Source organism: Trachypithecus francoisi, unplaced genomic scaffold, assembly GCF_009764315.1.
Source record: "Trachypithecus francoisi isolate TF-2019V2 unplaced genomic scaffold, Tfra_2.0 Lachesis_group2, whole genome shotgun sequence".
NCBI lineage: Eukaryota > Metazoa > Chordata > Mammalia > Primates > Cercopithecidae > Trachypithecus > Trachypithecus francoisi.
Window position 1 is genome coordinate 165,255,855 of NW_022681465.1, and position 20,362 is coordinate 165,276,216.

General features: G+C 39.6%; 1 protein-coding gene across 2 annotated transcripts in view; it reads left to right on the forward strand.

The window, feature by feature from the left end:
- CUNH5orf63 (chromosome unknown C5orf63 homolog) overlaps positions 1-17,904 on the forward strand; it is a 23,830-nt gene extending 5,926 nt beyond the window's left edge. The window contains exons 4-7 of one of the 2 annotated variants that reach the window (XM_033181377.1): positions 5,798-5,852; positions 9,346-9,466; positions 15,624-15,680; positions 16,342-16,678. In XM_033181377.1, coding sequence (XP_033037268.1) covers positions 9,353-9,466; positions 15,624-15,680; positions 16,342-16,518 — 348 coding nt within the window. In that variant the 5' untranslated portion in view covers positions 5,798-5,852; positions 9,346-9,352 and the 3' untranslated portion in view covers positions 16,519-16,678. Of the gene's footprint in view, positions 1-5,797; positions 5,853-9,345; positions 9,467-15,623; positions 15,681-16,341 lie in introns of both variants that reach the window. The other variant, XM_033181379.1, reaches the window with a different exon arrangement.
- Positions 17,905-20,362: the final 2,458 nt, after the last annotated feature.

Sequence of the window (20,362 nt, forward strand, 5' to 3'; positions counted from 1 at the left end):
CCTCTCTCTTTGGGGTTTATGTTTATGAAATCCTCACCTAAAAATGAACACAGGGAATTCAAACATGCTGAATTTCAACAGAAACTCTATATGAAGAATAACTTCAAAGCTCAAAATGAAGAATTATACCATTTATGCGTCATTCCCCTGACAAGTTAGTAGGAGCTGTGTTGGTTTAAATTTATTTTGACCTCTCTAGACAATTTACTCAGAACCACTTGGAACAAGTTTTGTCTTTAAAGATTGTGAATAAAATTCACCTTTACAATTACCTAGGCAGCTTCTTTTTTGATGTACATGAATTGAGGATATCCTTGGTAAAATAATAATGGTACTGAATTTTTCCCTGTTTGAGAAATAAAAACAAATATTGGGGAAAAGCAACTGGAAGGGAACTGGCCTTTGCTTAAAACCCATCAAGGGGAAACCTTGATTTCTCAAAATCTAAATTTCAGTACCTTCATAATTTTGTGAAGGCTGAGTAAGTTTAAGCCAATACCTAGTGCCAAGGTATTTGCTAGTCAGTCTTACCTAGACTTAGTGACATCCTTAGGTGCAGATAAATATGTTGAATCTTAAACAGTCTTATCTTAGAAATTCCTGTTTAAGTAATATTTGTGAGAAAACTTTCAGTTATTTCTATTTGAAATTTTTTTCAGTTTTGCAATTCCCTATTTCTGAGACTGCTGTTAATAGAGATTTAAATCTTTCATTTGAGGCCAGTAAAAGCACATTTCAGTCAATAGAATCATTATTATTAATAGTGATCTCTTTTAGTATTATTTAGTAATCAGTACTTAAGCTTTACTTTTCTATTCTGCTTTATAACTTACACAGAGATTTTTACCTTGATCATCTCTTTTTTTTTTTTTTTTTTTGAGACGGAGTCTCGCTCTGTCGCCCAGGCTGGAGTGCAGTGGCTGGATCTCAGCTCACTGCAAGCACCACCTCCGGGGTTTACGCCATTCTCCTGCCTCAGCCTCCCGAGTAGCTGGGACTAAAGGCGCCCACCACCTCCCCCGGCTAGTTTTTTGTATTTTTTTTAGTAGAGACAGGGTTTCACCGTGTTAGCCAGGATGGTCTCGACCTCCTGACCTCGTGATCCGCCCGTCTCGGCCTCCCAAAGTGCTGGGATTACAGGCTTGAGCCACCGCGCCCGGCCGATCATCTCTTTTTAAGATACCCAGTCGACATTTGCCTTCACTCTTCCCACCCTCCCCACTCCATCCTCTCCAGAAAGATCTCCTTTTAGTTAAGATGTTAAATTGGGTAAGAACCACTTAAGGTATTTCATTTTACGGGTAGCATTGGTTGAAAGATTTCATTCCTTTGAGGCAATCATTAGATGCATCTCTTCTGATTTGTGGTAGATTGTTTCACTGTCCCTGTTCTAGTCAAGCCCTCATCAGTCTCCTTGACAATGGACAATTCTTTCATTCTGTAAACACTTTCTCATTGACTTCTGTAATGACACACTTTTCAGGTTTTCCTCCCACCTCACCAGCTGTTCTGTCTGCCTCCTTTGCTGGTTCCTCTCGATCCAACCTCTAAATGTTGAATTGCTTCAGAGATCTATCCTCGGCCCTCTCTTTTTTTTCTGTACAATTTTAGATGATTTCACCTAGTTTCATAGCTGTAAATATAATCCTTAAACTGATGGAGACTCAAGTCTTTATCTTTAGACCTGGACTTTTTTCCTGAGTATCAAACCTGTGTATGTCATTCTCTATGTGAGTTCTAACATGTCCCTAACCAAGCTCTTGGTCTGACATATTCTTCAATCTGTTCTTGCCTCAGTTTTCTTATTTTGGTAACAGGCCCTGCCACCCACTTAGAGGCTCGGGACCAAAACTGAGATTGTCCTTAATGCCCTCTTTTCTTTAATTCCTCATGTCCAATTCATTGGCAAGTCCTGTTGACTCTGTTTCTGCCCTAGTCCATACCATCCAGTCTCATCCAAACTATTGCAGTAGCCTTCTACCTGCATCCCTGCTCCACTCTTGCCCCGCAACAATCTGTTCTTCACACAGCAGCTGAAGTTAACTTTTAAAAATGTATATGAGATCATGTCACTTTCCTCCTGTAAATCTAATTGTACTTAGAATAAAATCTCAATTCTTTAACATAACCCGCAAGGCCTACATGATCTGACCCCTGCTTACTGTGGGTTAACCTCATCTCCTGATTGTATCCCCTTTTCCTTGTTGTACTCTGCTTAAGCCATATGATCTTTTCTGTTTCTTTTAATAAATCATTTGTCCTCACTTACAGGCTTTTGCATATACTCTTTCCTCTCCAGTGCAAACAACACCTGCTCAGAGAATACCTTAATTAAAGAACCTGCCTCAGTCAGCATCACATCACTCTGCTATTATCTCTCCCCTGTACATATCACCATCTCAAGTGCCCTGACGTTAAAGAGTCTCTTCACTAGCACACGGACCCCATGATGGCAACGTACCTTAGTTTCTTGTTCATCACCATACCCCAGCACCTATAATAGTATCTGATACATGAAAAATATTAGATAATTGTTGAATAAATAAATGCATCCCACACCCAGATTTTCATAACTGACTTCTCTTTCCCACCTCCATTCTCCTTTTCTCGACAGTCTTTTCTGCCTGCTGCTGCCAGATTAATCTTTAAAAACACTGATTTTATCACATCACTCATTCAGAACCCTTCGGTGGTTCCCAAGACATACACAACACATCACACATACCACCATTAAAATCCTCCACAGGCTCATCCTAGTCCACCTTCAAAGCTTATTTTCCACTATTATTCAGCAGAAGTCTCTTTACCCTGTTCAAGGTTTCCCCAATCAAATAGCCATGGCATTCCTGCCTCCCTTACCTTTGTGTCTAACCCTGAATTTGGAAAGCTTTCTCTTTTTTCTACATATCCAAATCCTAAATGAAATGATTTAAGATACTTCTCTTGTGAAACCACCTCCAATTTTAGCCTATAGTACTCTTCTTTCCCAGTCTCTTACAACATTTGAATTATATGGTCCTATTACAGTATTTCCTGTATTTCTAATTTACCTGCACATACACATGTCTTAACTTCTGACCAGATTTTTCATGGGTTGGGATCAACTCTTAATTCATTTTTAACCCATCTTTCCATCCCCACTGTGGAACTAATGAGTGAATGATATCATTGGTTCACTAATCATTGTGAAGCCTGACATAAAACTTATTGTTTTAGTTAAGAATTCAACACCTTTCTCCTGAATCTGTATGACTGAAATACATCTTGTTAGTCTTGTTACTTGTATCAAACATGGAGTTGATTACTCCATCTGAGAGCTTTATTTAGAGGTGAAAAAATGAGCTAAACACCAGGCAGGATAAAAAAAAAATTAATGCCTTAATGTTACTGAGAACTAGAAGAGTGAAGGGGATGCACATCTACTAAGTGAAAGATATGTAAATGCTGTATACCTTCAGTGAAATTGCAATCTTAGGCAAGGCCCACACTTCAAATAGCTAAAGAATGTTTTCACTGAGCACTGTGTTGAATACAAATTAATGTAGCACCCATTGAGTCCAAACAGTGGAATAGCGACATCTAGATACTTAGAAATTGTCATGGTAATAATTTGAAGGGAAATAAAGAGTTTTTGTCCCAGGCACTCATGTGACCAATCCTTTCTGGAGACTGATTCTCTGCTGGCTTCTCTCATCCCCTGTGTGGTAAACCTGTTGACACTGACATCTGAAAGTAGAAGCTGCATAGAGGGAGTGGTATGAGGAGCTGCGTCTCAGTCCCCAGGGCTGGGCCATAATGTAGGCCTATTCATAGTTTAATGTGTTGTGTGGAAGCAAATCTGCAGTCCAAACTGTGTAGTCAGAATGAAGCTGAGCATGACACCATGTACAGTCCGGCCCACAGGAGGGTGATTAGCTCAGTATCTCTGTTGCAATATTTTGTTTGAGTTGGCTCTGCCTGCTTAATACTTCCCCCTGGCCAGGTACCCTGGCTGCTAAGGCTGAGACAGTAGAAAAGCACCTCTGATCTCATGTATGCCAGTGAGTTAGAGCCACACTCCAGATTGGGCCTTCTACTCCCCACTCCCTGTTTCTGTTCCAAAGCCTCATTTTCCCTCTGTGTAGCCCCTTGGAATTGACACATCAAAGTATTTACTCAATTTTCAGTTTTGGTTTTGTCCCTATGTGGTGCCTCTTCTTGTCACTCTTGGCTCCACAAGAGTCATTTTCTCTCTTGCCCTTGCACCCAAGTTCCCAGGCTAGGTTCCCACTTGTTTGGGAGAGTGGGAGGTTTGGACACAGATGACTGACCAAAAGCACACAGGCACACTGGGGAGGCATCAGTTGTCCTTGTTTCGCTGGACTGGTAGAGCCCAGTGACCCAGATGTGTCCCCTAAGAGCAACCTCACCTCATTACATAAACTTCCAGTAATCTAAAATAATGGTTTTGTTCCCAGAAAAGGTGTGTGTTTGTCTGTACATGTTTCTAGTCATTTGGGTAAAAATAGGAATGTTACACTTAGATGGTAATAAATGTGAAATAGAGCACTTAACTTCTCACATGGCACAAATGACTGAACAGAAGCCCTGAGTCTTCTTTAGGGAACATAGATTCAGTGAGAGTTACAGTAATAGTGTTTAGTTAATGTCAGCTCAGCATTCAATTTACATTATACTCTTGTGAAGAAGCTCCAACATTATCTGTTGAGTAACCAAGGCGGTACCTGGGCTGATGCAGACTTTTTGATTTTGCACATGAACTAACACTGCAGCTTGCTGATGAGGGATCCCATGAGCTTGAAAATTTGGTGTGCCAAAGGATTCTTTGTATGAATAAAAATTCTGGTCAGTAAAGGTCAGTTTCTCTCCTCAAGCAAGAATAATGTTTCCCTTCTAATCAGACACGCACAGTGTTTGAAGAATCCAGGAGCTCCATGCAAGCGATGTGCAGCCATAGCCTGGGCAGCTCCTCATGCACGAAACGAATAATCTTTAATAAAGACTCAAACGACCCTGGCTTCTTTTTGTACTGTAATCAGTTGCCTTAATGGTGTGCCCTTCAATGCCTTGCAGGGAAAATACTATAAAGTTATTTTTCTTATCTTGCTTCAAGGAGGGCTGAATTGGTCCAGTCAGTCCTCCTCCCATGTTGTATTTGACTCTACCATAAAGACCACTGAAATCAACCTCAGTTTTATTCAAAGGCCAGCATTCCCTTTCTCTTTCAGGGTGATCCGTGCCTCTGAGGGGCACTGGACTTGAAACAGCAGGAGTCACCATCTTTATTGTTAGGCTGTGGAATTTGTTTTAAGCACATTCTAAATCCAGTCTTATGTTTTTTGCTTTTATTTTTAGTCTGTGACAAAGGTGACCCAATTGTGCTTCTTTGATATTATGAACACAGCTCTTTTTGCTCATATCATAGAGGCATATAACAAAATACGAAGGATAAAATCGTGTCTGTGTGTGTAGTAAGGACACATATTTCATGACTAAATTCAATGACATAATCAAAAAAGTGTTGTCCTCTGACAGTCATGAGCTAACAGGCAGAGACCACGTTTCAGGATATTTTTTATAGTGCTGAGATACTGTTCAAAAATAATAGAACTAATGAAAATGTCACATTGACAGAGTAGCCCATATTAAGATTTTACTTCAAGAAGGCATGATTTGGTGAATGTGACATTGACAGCAATGGTGTTAGGGTTTACAGAGTTAGTAAAATGTTCTAAGAAGAATATTATAGCATTCCCATTGAAGTATATCATTTTTCATTTTATTTTTTCTTTTCTAGGATTAAGTAAATGTCAGAAATTAAGGAATTTTAGCGTACTATCTGCCTAAAAGAGGTATAATGAGCTTTTTCTTTCTGTCAGACTCTAATTTTATAATACAGTGCTTCCAAAGAAATAAGTTAATTTAACAATACAATAAAATGCATATACCTTAAGAGTATTTGAAGAATATGCAGGTAGTAAAATTGCATAATATGAATGCATTTCTCAGTAAAAAGATGTGCCATGTTTAAACAATTTAAAATGTGTAAAAAGGTAGAAATGGAGAGTAACAGTAGAAAAGAGAACTAGTTACAGACAGAATGGTTGTAGCATCACTGAAAACTTTAGCTCTGTAGATTGGTTGAACAAATACTCCAGCAAATCTGGAATGAATAGCAACTCTGCTTACTATGACAGGTTTTATTTGTCTTGGGTGCAACCAAGACCACATGCTGTGTTTTGTCATGTTGGAAAAACTGAAGCAGATTTCCGTTGTGAATTTGAAGTTTTTAAGAAAGCCTTAATACCTCAGTCTCAACTCAGCCAGGTAAAAGCAATGTTTTCCTTTTCTTTTCAGCTAGACATCAATAAATCTTAAATCCCTTCACCAAAAGCATGTAGCTGCAGTTCACTGCCCTGGTCATAGTCAGGTCACCACCACAGATGGCCTAATCCTTCTCATTTCCAGGGACCTTTAGTAAAACTATTTTTTCTTTAATAAAGTTAATTCTTCTACCTTTAGTAAAGCCAATTTTTAATTTTCTTTCTTCTAGAAGGGCGTGCCACCATTAGTATAGAGACTTTCCAAATCCCATGATGTATAAGTTTCTACCTAGAGTAAACATGGCTAACAATTCTGTACCTCCTCTCCACTTTTATAGCCTGTGTAGACAAAGCTGTGTTTAGAAGGTATGTCTCCAACTACATTTACCTATTGGAAAATTGTTCATTCTGCTGAATCTATAGAAATATGTATATACCAGTAATTAACACTTCATTGAGAGTAGCACAGAATGTTATGAAATTGTTTAGATCCACTTTTTACCTTGGAACAACCGGATAGCAGATCCTTGCAAAATTCTCATCATATTCCTTTTTTATGCATTTATCAGGATCATTTAGATGGCAGAGAGATCCAAGTAGAAGTGGAAGAGTAAGGGTTGAAGAATAAGGGAATGATCATTGTTTTCATGGATCAGTATCCAGTCTTTTTGTTCTGTGGTCTTTATTCTAGCGTGATATGGGTTGGTAGTTTTCTCTAAAGTCATATCATTCTGTTTGAAATGAGTTTAAGGCTAATCTTACACTGAGGAGCCTGGTTTCCAGTGAAGATTAGCATTTAATTAATATAGTCATGCTCTGTGGAGCAGAGGAGGGCAAGGTTTAAGGTGGTGGTGAAGGGGTTAGAACCAGCAGCAGTACCTCAGCTCAAAATTTTGTGGGTACCCTGAGGAGCACTGATCTTTAGTTATTATATAGAATAGGCCCAAATAGTGACTGCTGTACATACTGAGTATCTAATCAGGGTTAGAGGTAAGATTAAAGAAGGTGAGAAAAGCTCACTTTAATACTTTTAACGTCCAAATAAATATTTGAGCACCAATTATGTGCCAGGTTAATTGTGGGTACTTAGGGGTGAACAAGTGCCTGTTCTTATAGAACTTGCATTGTAGTGGAGGGGACATAAATAATTTTAGATAGTAAAGGGCAAAAGAAAACTACAGCAAGATGTGAGGGTGGGGAGTGATGGGTTAACATTGGTAAGTTAGTCACTAAGACCTCCAAGGCAATGACATGAGTCCCAGGCCAAATGAGGAGAAGCTACTTCAGAGCCTTTCATGCAGAAGTAAAGCAAGTGCAAAATGAGGAAGAAATGATATTGGGTACTCAAGGAACAGAAAGAGAAACTTTGCAAATGCAACTTGCCAAGGCAAGGGAGGGGAAAGTGATAGATGAAGTTGCAGAGATACAGTAAAGCAAAGTTTAAAAATTATGATCTCAGGAATTAGTTCATCCTGGGAATACTGATAAATGACAATGCCAACAGTGCACATGTGTTTTTAAAGTGAAATTATAATATTTCCAGTTTTAAGGACAAAGCTGGAGACAGTAGAATAACTAGGAATAAGCAGAATGATTGTAGCATCACAGAGGACTTATGTCTTATGTTGAGCAAAGTAGCAGGATGAGGAAGCTTCAAAGCCTAGTGTTTGGGATGCTGTGATCACCAAGCTGTTCTTATTGGAATACCTCCAGTAGAAACACAAGTACATTTGTGTATAAGGTTTCCAAAAGTTATGATAATCTCCTTTTAAAACACTTCTTAAGGACTTGAGTAGATTTTTTTTTCTGACAAGGTAACTCAGCCTGATTCTCTCCTATAGTTCCTGTAAGTATAGCTTTGTGTTTTTTGTTTTTGGTTTTGGTTTTTTGAGATGGAGTTTTGCTCTTGTTGCCCAGGCTGTAGTGCAATGGCACAATCTTGGCTCATCACAATCTCCGCCACCCAAGTTCAAGTGATTCTCCTGCCTCAGGTCCCAAGTAGCTGAGATTACAGGCTCCCGCCACCATGCCCAGCTACTTTGTATTTTTAGTAGAGATAGGGTTTCTCCATATTGGTCAGGCTGGTCTCAAACTCCTGACCTCAGGTGATGCCTCGGCCTCCCAAGGTGCTGGGATTACAGGCATGAGCCACCACGCCCAGCCACCTTTGTGTTTTCTTATGTCTCACAGTGGAGAAGCATAGGTCTCATAAGGGATAGTCTGAACCTTTGCCTGGGGACTTATGCTGCTATTGTTTCTTTTTCTTTTTCTTTTCTTTTTCTTTTTTTTTTTTTTGAGATAAGATATCATGCCCATCGCCCAGACTGGAGTGCAGTGGTGCAGTCATGGCTCACTGAAGCCCCAACTTCCCAGGCTCAGGTGATTGTCCCACCTCAGCCTCTTGAGTAGCTGGGGCTACAGGTATACACCACAACACCCAGCTAATTTTTTGTATTTTTAGTAGAGATGGGGTTTTGCCATGTTGCCCAGGCTGGTCTCGAACTCCTGGGCTCAAGTCATCTGCCCATTTTGGCCTCCCAAAGTGCTGGGATTACAGGTGTGAGCCATGGCACCTGGCCCTCATTGTTTTCTTTACCATGACAGTGGCTAGCTGTTATTGAATGCTTACCAGTATAATAAGCTATCCATGAGAATAAAAACCATCTCAGGAAACGTCCACATTTTAGGGGATCATCAAGATGCTGGCAAAATCTGCAGATGAAATTTTGTATTCAAATTAACCAACCCATGCAGTTTACTTACAGAAACCAAGTGATTAGGCACACAGCTAATTCATAACAAGGGGTTTTTTTCTATTCTAAATTCTGTTTTGTTTGGAATACAATGAATGTTGAGACATCAGAGAGACTTGCCAAATTTCTAGGTCTTTCCAGCACTCTTGGACTTGAAGAAACACTTCTAAAGCCTGCAAATTCCATCATAAGCTTGTAAATTACTGTTCATATTGTAAGGAACAAAGTCTAGGGCACATAAGTTTACTGCTTTATTTTTCTTTTGGCAGAATTAAGATGCTCTGGTTTCAAGGAAATAGCATGCAACTTGCCAGATCCGCCTTTGGACTCTTCTTGAGAAATTGCTCTGCCTCTAAAACAACTCTGCCTGTGCTGACCTTATTCACAAAGGTACAAAGTAAAAAAGTAAAATTATTGGGTGAAGAAAGTTGTACATTTAAGAAAAGGGGACAGGCCGGGCGCGGTGGCTCAAGCCTGTAATCCCAGCACTTTGGGAGGCCGAGACGGGTGGATCGCGAGGTCAGGAGATCGAGACCATCCTGGCTAACACGGTGAAACCCCGTCTCTACTAAAAAATACAAAAAACTAGCCGGGCGAGTTGGCGGGTGCCTGTAGTCCCAGCTACTCGGGAGGCTGAGGCAGGAGAATGGCGTAAACCCGGGAGGCGGAGCTTGCAGTGAGCTGAGATCCGGCCACTGCACTCCAGCCTGGGCGACTGCGAGACTCCGTCTCAAAAAAAAAAAAGAAAAGGGGACAAAGTTGAAAGGAAAGGCAATGGAATAAACTTTCTTCAGACCTGCTCTTCAATTTTTCTATCAGCACAACAGCAGCAACTCAGTTTTCTACCCAGATGCCTTATTATCTCCCAATTATCAGAGGGTAAATTGATGTATTTAATGGTCATCTGGCCCCTACATTGAAAAAAATGACATATAGGTTATAATATGATGTTTAAAAATGTATCATTTAGAAATGCAATCAATTATCTTTATTTGTGGTAATTATGTTCTATAAAGTCACCTCGAACCCTGAATTAGTGGATATTGAACCATTGCTCCTAGGGGAAATACACGGGTTCCTATGAGTCTCTGGTCATATTTTCATCAGCCTACCAAATACAGAACCTTATTTTATGTGTGATTCTGTTTAAAGATACTTTATTTTTACACATGCACCATGGAATACTATGCAGCCATAAAATAGATGAAATCATGTCTTTGCAGCAACATGGATGCAGTTAGAGGCCATTATCCTACGTAAATTAACACAGGAACAGAAAACCAAATACTGCATGTTCTCACTTATAAGTGGGAGCTAAACATTGAGTACACTGGACACAAAGAGGGGAATGCTAGACACCAGGGTCTACTTGAGGGTGGAGAATGAGGATCGAAACACTGCCTATCAGGTGTATGCTTACTACCTGGGTGACGAAATCGTTTATACACCAAACCCCAGTGGCATGCAATTTACCCATGTGACAAACCTGCACGTGTACCCCCAGACCTACAATAAAAGTTGAGAAAAAAAATGTTTTAATAAAGATACCTTATTTAATATATATTGTTGATTCATTAACACTCAACTCACAGCCAATAGCAACTGTGTATAACTCATGCCTAAATGAAGCTTATTGAACACATGTATTTTCTCCATAAGGCACATCACAGTCTTCTTGTGCTTAGGAACGCTCGCCAGCACTTCAGCACTGTGTCTGGGGCCTTATTTAAACAGTGAAATCATCAATGAAAAGCACAAAAATGCAAAAATCCTGGCACTATTCAGACGATGAAAAGGACACTAGCTTCCATTTGCAGTATGAGAGCTAAAATAAGAAGGCAGAGCATCACCTTGCTTGACCTCAGCATAGAATGAGTGCTTCGGGTGACTGAAATCTCTCACCACTCTGTGCATGTGCATGTCTGTGAATACCTGCAAAAGCACTTCAAGTATTGATTTGGGGGTTGCAAAGAAGTTTTAGCAATTAGGCAAATTCATAAATATGGAATCCATAAATAATGAGGACTGATTGTACTTGTTTTCTTATCCCTAACACTAGTTTTAAGCCATAAAGCTAGTTTTAAAATGTTTAACAGCTTTGTCTCCCTGAAATTATAATACAGATATTACTGATTTCCTTTTTTGCTAATTAACATCATTTTGTGTGATTTAACAAAAAAGAAATAAAGTGCAGGTTAATAGAAGTAACTTTGGTGAATAATACTGCAATTCAAATGAAGATCTCTTTTCAACAGGTTTTTGAGATTTCAGGCATTTTAGCAATTTGGATATGTATGACAGTTATCTAATAATGAAGTTTAATGAGTTTTAAAAATGAATTTATTGATGAAAATATTTAAACTAAACTACTTTTTGTATCTATAAGTATATATTGCACTGTTGGAAATTATGGAATCAAAAATATTTCATCATCTGAGAGTCTATGATGGGAAACCCATGTGCAAACCACAGAAGTTAACTAATCCCTTAAGGCTGGTGTTGTTCATTCAGCCTAACAGTTCTGTACTGTTCTTCAGTTTGGGCAGCAGCTGATATAGCCAAAAACATTTATTAAAAACAAAACAAAACACACCAATTTTCCATTCAGCTTAATATTTATACTTAATGCTTATTCTGTACCATTAGGCACATAAGAAGATGGCACTCCCACTTTTGGCAGCTTATAATCCAGTGAAGTAAATGCTTAAAAGTATAGTATCAGATTGCTATCGGTTATGAAAAATAGAACGTACTTCCTAGAGTGAGTTAAACAAAAAGATTTTGGAGTTGGTCTGGTTTCAGGAACATCTTGATTTAGGAACTAAACATGTTAACAATCTCTTCAGCTGTCTGGTTCCTCTCATGTGATATGGTTTGGCTCTGTGTCCCCACCCAAATCTCATCTTATAACTCCCATAATTCCCACATGTTGTGGGAGGGACCTGGTGGGAAGTGATTGAATTATGGGGCGAGTCTTTCCTGTGCTGTTCTTGTGATAGTGAATGGGTCTCATGAGATCTGATGGTTTTGAAAACGGCAGTTTCTCAGCACAAGCTCTATCTTTGCCTGCTGCCATCCATGTAAGATGTGACTTGCTCCTCCTTGCCTTCCGCCATCATTATGAGGCCTCCCCGGCCATATGGAACTGTAAGTCCAATAAACCTCTTTCTTTCGTGAATTGCCCAGTCTTGGGTATATATTTATCAGCAGCATGAAAATGGACTAATACATCATTGATGACTGCAGCCATCCCAAGCCTCAGATTTCACATCTCAGACATCTACAGAAACTCCAGCAAAAGCCTTATGGCTATCCACTGACTCTGATTGGCCCATTCTTGAGGGATAGGATGCACTGATTGCCTGAGCCTAAGTCAGGTTTCTCACCTTTCTTGTTCTGGGATGGGGTCAGCCACATGCTGAGAGTAGTTCCTGTGAATCAATATTACAGCACACTTGCTACAAGAAAGGGAAGTGGGCGGTGGACAGCCAACCCAACAATGTCCACTATGGTTTAGGGACAGAGTAAATAACAAGTGTCATGGAAAATCCTAGAGAAGGAAATTTGAATGGTCCATCCCACTGGTATCTTTTTTGGTTCTTTATCCTTTTCAAATTTGATGGGCATTTCCTCATAAAAATATATACACATATTTTCAGGTATAATTTGCATAGACTTCTGTGGACCCTAGGTCTAAGAAACAAAACAAAACAAAAAACCCAATCTAGATTCTTCTAAAGTTTTTAATATAAAAGCAAAAGTTTAGCACATTTGCTAGTTCTGAATTTAGCATGTTCTTGGGGTTTTTTGCTTTTAAGATCCTGTGTTGACTTTTTGAAACTTTCTCTGAAAATTTTATGATGATTATCTTAAAACATTACAAACTATCCATAATCTATGTATTGCTAATGCTAATAATAACATGATAAGCCAATTCTCTGTTCTAGGAAATTAGGGCCAGAAAGATCCTTTAATGATCTAAGTTCTTATTTCAAAACAAGCTATGCGTTAAGCTGGAGGAGAGGCCTCTCTTTTACATAATAGCTTATCTCTTCCTGTCCTGTTAAAAAGAAGGTTTTATATAAGCATAAGTAATTTGGGGTCTGTTTTGAGCTCATGCAAGAGAACCTATAGCAGGTCCCTGTTCAGTCAAGGGCCGAGAAGCCTTTAAAATCTGCAGATGTAGCCTTGTAATATAGTTTGAAGTCAGGTAGCATGATGTCTCCAGCTTTGTTCTTTTTGCTTAGGATTGTCTTGGCAATGCGGGCTCTTTTTTGATTCCATATGAACTTTAATGTAGTTTTTTCCAATTCTGTGAAGAAAGTCATTGGTAGCTTGATGGGAATGGCATTGAATCTATAAATTACCTTGGGCAGTATGGCCATTTTCACGATATTGATTCTTCCTCCAAGGCTACAGTAACCAAAACAGCATGGTACTGGTACCAAAACAGAGATATAGACTAGTGAAACAGAACAGAGCCCTCAGAAATAACAGAGCCCTCAGAAATAACACCACACATCTACAACCATCTTTGACAAACCTGACAAAAACAAGAAATGGGGAAAGGATTCCCTATTTAATAAATGGTGCTGGGAAAACTGGCTAGCCATATGTAGAAAGCTGAAATTGGATCCCTTCCTTACACCTTATATAAAAATTAATTCAAGATGGATTAAAGACTTAAATGTTAGACCTAAAACCATAAAAACCCTAGAAGAAAACCTAGGTGATACCATTCAGGACATAGGCATGGGCAAGGACTTCATGACTAAAACACCAAAAGCAATGGCAACAAAAGCCAAAATAGACAAATGGGATCTAATTAAACTAAAGAGGTTCTGCACAGCAAAAGAAACTACCATCAGAGTGAACAGGCAACCTACTGAATGGGAGAAAGTTTTTGCAATCTACTCATCTGACAAAGGGCTAATATCCAGAACCTATAAAGAACTTAAACAAAATTACAAGAAAATAACAACCCCATCAAAAAGTGGGCAAAGGATATGAACAGACACTTCTCAAAAGAAGACATCTATGCAGCCAACAGACACATGAAAAAATGCTCATCATCACTAGTCATCAGAGAAATGCAAATCAAAATCACAATGAGATACCATCTCACACCAGTTAGAATGGCAATCATTAAAAAGTCAGGAAACAACAGGTGCTGGAGAGGATGTGGAGAAATAGGAACACTTTTACACTGTTGGTGGGAGTGTAAACTAGGTCAACCATTGTGGAAGACGTGGCGACTCCTCAAGGATCTAGAACTAGAAATACCATTTGACCCAGCAATCCTATTACTGGGTATATACCCAAAGGATTATAAATCATGCTACTCTAAAGACACATGCACACGTATGTTTATTGTGGCACTATTCACAATAGCAAAGACTTGGAACCAACCCAAATGTCCATCAGTGATAGACTGGATTAAGAAAATATGGCACATGTACACCATGGAATACTATACAGCCATAAAAAGGATGAGTTCATGTCCTTTGTAGGGACATGGATGAAGCTGGAACCATCATTCTGAGCAAACTATCACATGGACAGAAAACCAAACACTGCATGTTCTCACTCATAGGTGGGAATTGAACAATGAGAACACTTGAACACAGGGTGGGGAACATCACACACTGGGGCCTGTCGTCAGGTGAAGGGAGGCGGGAGAGATAGCATTAGGAGAAATACCTAATGTAAATGACGAGTTAATGGGTGCAGCAAACCAACATGGCACATGTATACATATGTAACAAAACTGCACGTTGTGCACATGTACCCTAGAACTTAAAGTATAATAAAAAAAGTCATATATAATATATATAATAAACGTATAATAAAAATATAGGAGAAAGTAGAAAAAAATAAAATCTGCCGATGATCCGTAGTATTCTCATCAGAATTCTCTGCTAGATGGTTTATGAGTGCAAACAATGGACACTAAAAGTTGTTTGCTCTTCAGGTGGAGAATTTGTCCAGGAAACTTATTGTTGACACTTGTAATGAGAAAACAGGCGGTGCAATAATCGTTGAAGTGAATAGAGATTTGCTTTCCTTTTTAAAGATGAGGCAGTTACTATCTAACTCCATTCTAATGGGTTTGTTCCTGTGGACTGATTAGGAAAAACAGGCTGGCAAGGCTCAGTGCTTTTCAGTCAGAACAGACTTTAAGCCATCCTCGTGGTGTCAGCCAGGCCAACTGTATGAGGCCACAAGGGTGCACCTGACCTAGGAAGGACAAAGCCCTTAGATCAGTGAAAAAGAGAAACATCTCTGTGTATGTATAATACACATACACATAGCTTCATTTATGGAGAAAAATCAGAACAAAACAACCAAAAAAAATGCAGAGAGTCTATGAAATATTATAAGATTCTGTGGTAGTGTTTTACTTTGGAAAAGCTGTGTAACTAACGTGACAGAAAACTATTCTTTGAAATAAGTATAGTCTGCCTCTTAGGGGTTTTTTGTTTTGTTTTTGTAAGGGCAAATGCCATGCTTTGGGTTTACTCGCTTGATGTTTTTGTTCTTCCTGTAGGACCCGTGCCCCCTTTGTGATGAAGCCAAGGAAGTACTCAAGCCGTATAAAAACAGGGTAATATAATACAGTGTGGCTTTTATGGATGTGGAATGAATATTAGATGTGGTATAAAGTATCTGCCTGGATCCTTTCTTTAGGAAAAGAGATTAAATGATTTTTCATTTAAATTTTCTTTCTATTCTTCAGAGAGAGTTTAGTGCTTATTACCATAAAACTCATTACACCTAAGTGTTTTTCTCTGAGCAGTACTGGTTTTCTTACTCTGGCTCTTAATGAGTCAGAGTTAACTAGCAGGTGCAGTATTCGTGTTTTCTTTAAACTTTTGCCTCATTCCTTTTATCTTGTTTTGCAGTTTGCACCAGTGTGTTTTCATGTAATACACCATCACACCTTTCCAGTTCCTATAACCAAAACATTTCTGTCCTGATTCTCAGTCAGCTTCCCGACTGAGACGTGTTTTATTTCATTGGAACTGAGTACTGTCCTGATGCGGAATGTAACAAGGGTAACAGAAAAGCAGCAAGATCAGGAAGTAGAAAATATAATGAAACCAGTCAAGTTTTGGAAATCAGGGATGTTAGATGACTGTGGACCTAAAAAAGCAACTATAAGGAAAACAGCATAAGAAATGGTCTGGGGATCCGTTTATCACTGCAGTTGTTACATCACCCCCATGGTCTCTAAACTACAGAGCTTTAGTCTGTCTCTGTTTCAGTTCATTTTACAGGAGGTAAACATCACACTTCCAGAAAACTCTGTCTGGTATGAAAGATACAAATTTGACATTCCTGTCTTTCACCTGAATGGCCAGTTTCTGATGATGCATCGAGTAAATACCTCAAAACTTGAAAAACAGCTCCTGAAACTTGAGCAGCAAAGTACCAGAGGCTGACTTATGTCCTCATGATTTTCCACCCTCTCCTCCCATAAAGCATCTTCCTAAGAAATGACCATGGCCTGATACTCATTTTGTCACTTGTACAGAACCCTAAGGCTGTTCTGAATTCAGTGGTGCCAAATAAATGTTGACATTCCTCTTTTGGTTGATGGAAGTATCAGTGTGGGAACTATTTGCTTAATGGCATTTTATGAAATAAGAAGAGCATACTAGCAGGGAGGGAGATGATGGAGGGAGAGAGAAGTCCATTTGTCTTATTTATCCTTTTTGTATTAATAGAGAAGCACTTCACATTCACTGGGCAATGCCGTTTATAGGAAGAAGGTTCTGCATTCCTGCTGCTGCCCCGGAGGGCTTAACTTTTTAATGAAAGAGTAAATGCTCTTCCACTCAGTAGATAAAGTGAAATGTGAATTGTTAATTGTGCACAGTCAATAAAGGGATGTTTTAAGGAATACATCTGCATGAAGCCTATTCAGTGGGATTTAATAATACCTGTTTAAAATTAGAGTTCATTTTTGTTGAGTAGAAGAGAATTATTATCCTAGCCAAAAAGGCGTCATTTGAGAAAAACAAAAGAAAGACTTAAGCCCCTAAAATTTATATAAAAATCTCAACATTCTCTACACAGTCATTGAATTGATTTGTAATATTTGAGGACTGCCTTTCATAGTTATTCAGTTACTATCCATTGAGTTAATTTAACTTATTTTAAGACAGTAGGTTTTTTAAAATCAGATTTTAATATTTTGGAAAAAATCACTCCGAAATATGTCATCTAAAGATAAAATACTCTTTGCCATTCTATGTAAAGGGTAGAAATGTATTTGCATACCCTTGTTTATATTTAGTCAGATTAAGCCAGTGTAGAAATGGATTCACTTGAAAACAAAACTGCCTTTCCTCTTAAAATCTTACCACTGCAATTCCATGTGTAATGAAATTATTTTTTAAACTATTTGAATGAATTTGGATACTGTGAGTCACTAGATTTTAATTTGATCAGGATGATTCAGTCTTAGTATAGAATATTAGAGCTAGCTGACCTTAGACATTGTCTAGTCCCACTCTCCCATTTTATATATGAGGAGGAATCTGAATTCAGAGAATATCAGAGACTTAACCCAAGGTCACACAGCGCCAGGTCCTGCCCCACAGCCCCAGATTTCCAGTACTCCCTGGACTCATTGCAGGAGGCTCCTGTTATCTCACATACAGTATCCCCAGCCGTTCTGGATTCAACACAAATCTGGAAGCAACTGAAAAAGCCTTTTAAGCTGAGTACAGTGGTACATGCCTGTAGTCCCAGCTACTTGAGAGGCTGAGGCAGAAGAGCCAGAAGTTTGAGTCCAACCTGGGCAACATGGTGAGACCATGTCTCTTAAAAAAAAAAAAAAAAAAGGAAAAAGAAAAGAACAAAATCTTAGCAATTGAATAGCAGTGTTTATAATTTACAAATTTCTAGAACATGTATTTGACATAAATATTGAACCCTGGGGTAGACAGAATTCTAGGATGACCCCAGTGATCCCCACTCTTGGATAATTCCCTGTCCCTTTGAGTGTGGGTGGAAATATCACTGCTGTGATTATGTTACATTATATGGCAAAAGGCAAATTATCCTGGGTGGGCCTGACCTAACTGGGTGAGCCCTTTAAAAGCAGAGAATTCTCTCTGCTTAGTTATAAAGAGGAAAGTAGAGAGATGTGCTCTAGCAAGCCGGGAAGAAAGCAAGCATTATGTGAATTGCCTAGTGGAACCACATGGCAAGAAACTGGGTAGCCTCTGGGAACTGAGTAGTTCCCAGAAACTAGCAGGAAGATGGGGACATCAGTCCTATAGCTTCAAGGAAATGAATTCTGCCAATAATCAGTAAGCTTAGAAGAGGATCCACAACGACAGATGAGAACTGCAGCCTTGACCAACATCTTGATTTCAGCTCAGTGAGACTCTAATCCAAGAATCCAGCCACACCAAGTCTAGACTTCTGGTTTACAGAAACTGAAAGACAATAAATATGTATTGTTTTAAACTGCTAAATGTATGATAATTTGTTACATAGCAGTAAAGAATGAATACAAGTCCTTACAGCATTGAAGCACAGTAGTAGGTAGTGGGAGTACAGAAATGAATAAATCATAGTCCTTGTCTTTGAGATACTATCTGTTAAGGAGCAAGGAGAGACAAGTGAATAAATCATAGCATAGTACAATGAGGGCTGGAACTGACATGTGTCAAATGGTACCAGGTGGGGAAAGTAGCAGGAATGATTCACAGAAAATTAGACTTAAGCTAGGTCTTGATGGCTGAATAGAAGCAATGGATGGGGATTGGGAGTGAGAAGGGTATTCTATAAGGAAACAGTATATGTAAAAATATGAGGGTGTGGAAGGACACAGCATATTCAGGAAATGCCAGGTGGCTTTGTGTGGCTGGAGTAAAGGGGAGGAGAGTGAAGGAGATGAGACTGGCAAGGTAGATTGGGATCCATATTGTGAAGGCCTTAGCTAATGTGCTTTTGCCCCAGCAGCAGTAGCCTCCCATGCTTTCTGCCTTTATCCATAGTCAGTCCTTCTGGCTCCTGACTACTCAGGGGTGTCTGGCCTCCCTGCCCCAGCCTGTTGCAGTCCTTCTTCCTGTCCTTAAGCCTGCTGAGCTCAACAGTCCCTTCTAGTAGTCCTGCAGGACAATCCCACTCTCAGTACAACCAGGGATGCCACAGACAAGGTCCTCCACTTGTGTGTCTGGGTGTCTGTGTACATTCCTGCCTTCTCCAGGCAGGGTGAGATTTGTGTAGCCCCTAGGTCCTAGGTTGCTGATCCTTCTCCTAGACCACCAGTTGGAAAGGTTCCAAGAGTTTCTTTCAGTGTCTGCTCAACTAAGATGGAGACAATCCATTGGTTTCCTTCAGAAAGCATGGCTGGCCAGAAAGCCTAGAGACATTTGTTCTCTTGGAGCACTTCTTACCCGAGTATAACCACGTGGTTATGGTTTGCAGGAAGTGCAGAGACTAAAGGTGAAACAGGTTTTCAACAACAAATTTCTGATACTAGAATTTCAAACAAGAATCCCATGATATAGGATGCTCAAACTAAAGTATTGGCTGAGGCACCAAGAAATAATAGATGCTACATTTCCAGGAAATACTAAATCACGTGGAGGATTATTATGAACCTGGGAGAGAGGATCTTTGGAGGAGTTTTTTAAAAATAAGATGTCCTCTCACTTATTTTCTACCAAAGTAGAAAGGTTAGGAGTCACTTCATATCAAGAGGGAGGGGTGTAAGTTGGACTCACTGGAAAGCGAATGCATGTCCTTGGGTAAGAAGAACATAGTGGTCTAATTCTCCTGGGAAATCAGGCAAGAGATAGTTTAGCAAGCAGCTTTGGCTGTACAGTGAAGGCAGCTGATGCTGTTTTTCTGAGTTTGCCCCAGGGAAGTAAGAGTGTGTGTGTGTGTGTGTGTGTGTGTGTGTGTGTGTGTGTCCTCGTGGACCAAATATGAACCAAATGTGAGAGGGGACTGGTATGAGGGCACCTTCGTTGCAGGCAGGCCTCAGAAGGGGAGACCCAGAGGGGAACACTGGGTTCCTAGGGGCTGAGGGGTCTGCTTGAATGGAGAGCCCGTTTGCTTGAATCAGGGAACCGCAGGCAAGACATCACCAGTAATGGGTACAGTCTCCCAAGAAACCGCAACAGCCTATACCAAGTGTGGTCTGCTTTAACTATTTATCGGGTCCAGAAAGTAGGCCAGTGTACAACTCCACCACTGAAATAAGAACATTCTCACCTCTCTCCACTTTTTCCTTCTCCCATAGCAACTCTAGAAGGATCAGAA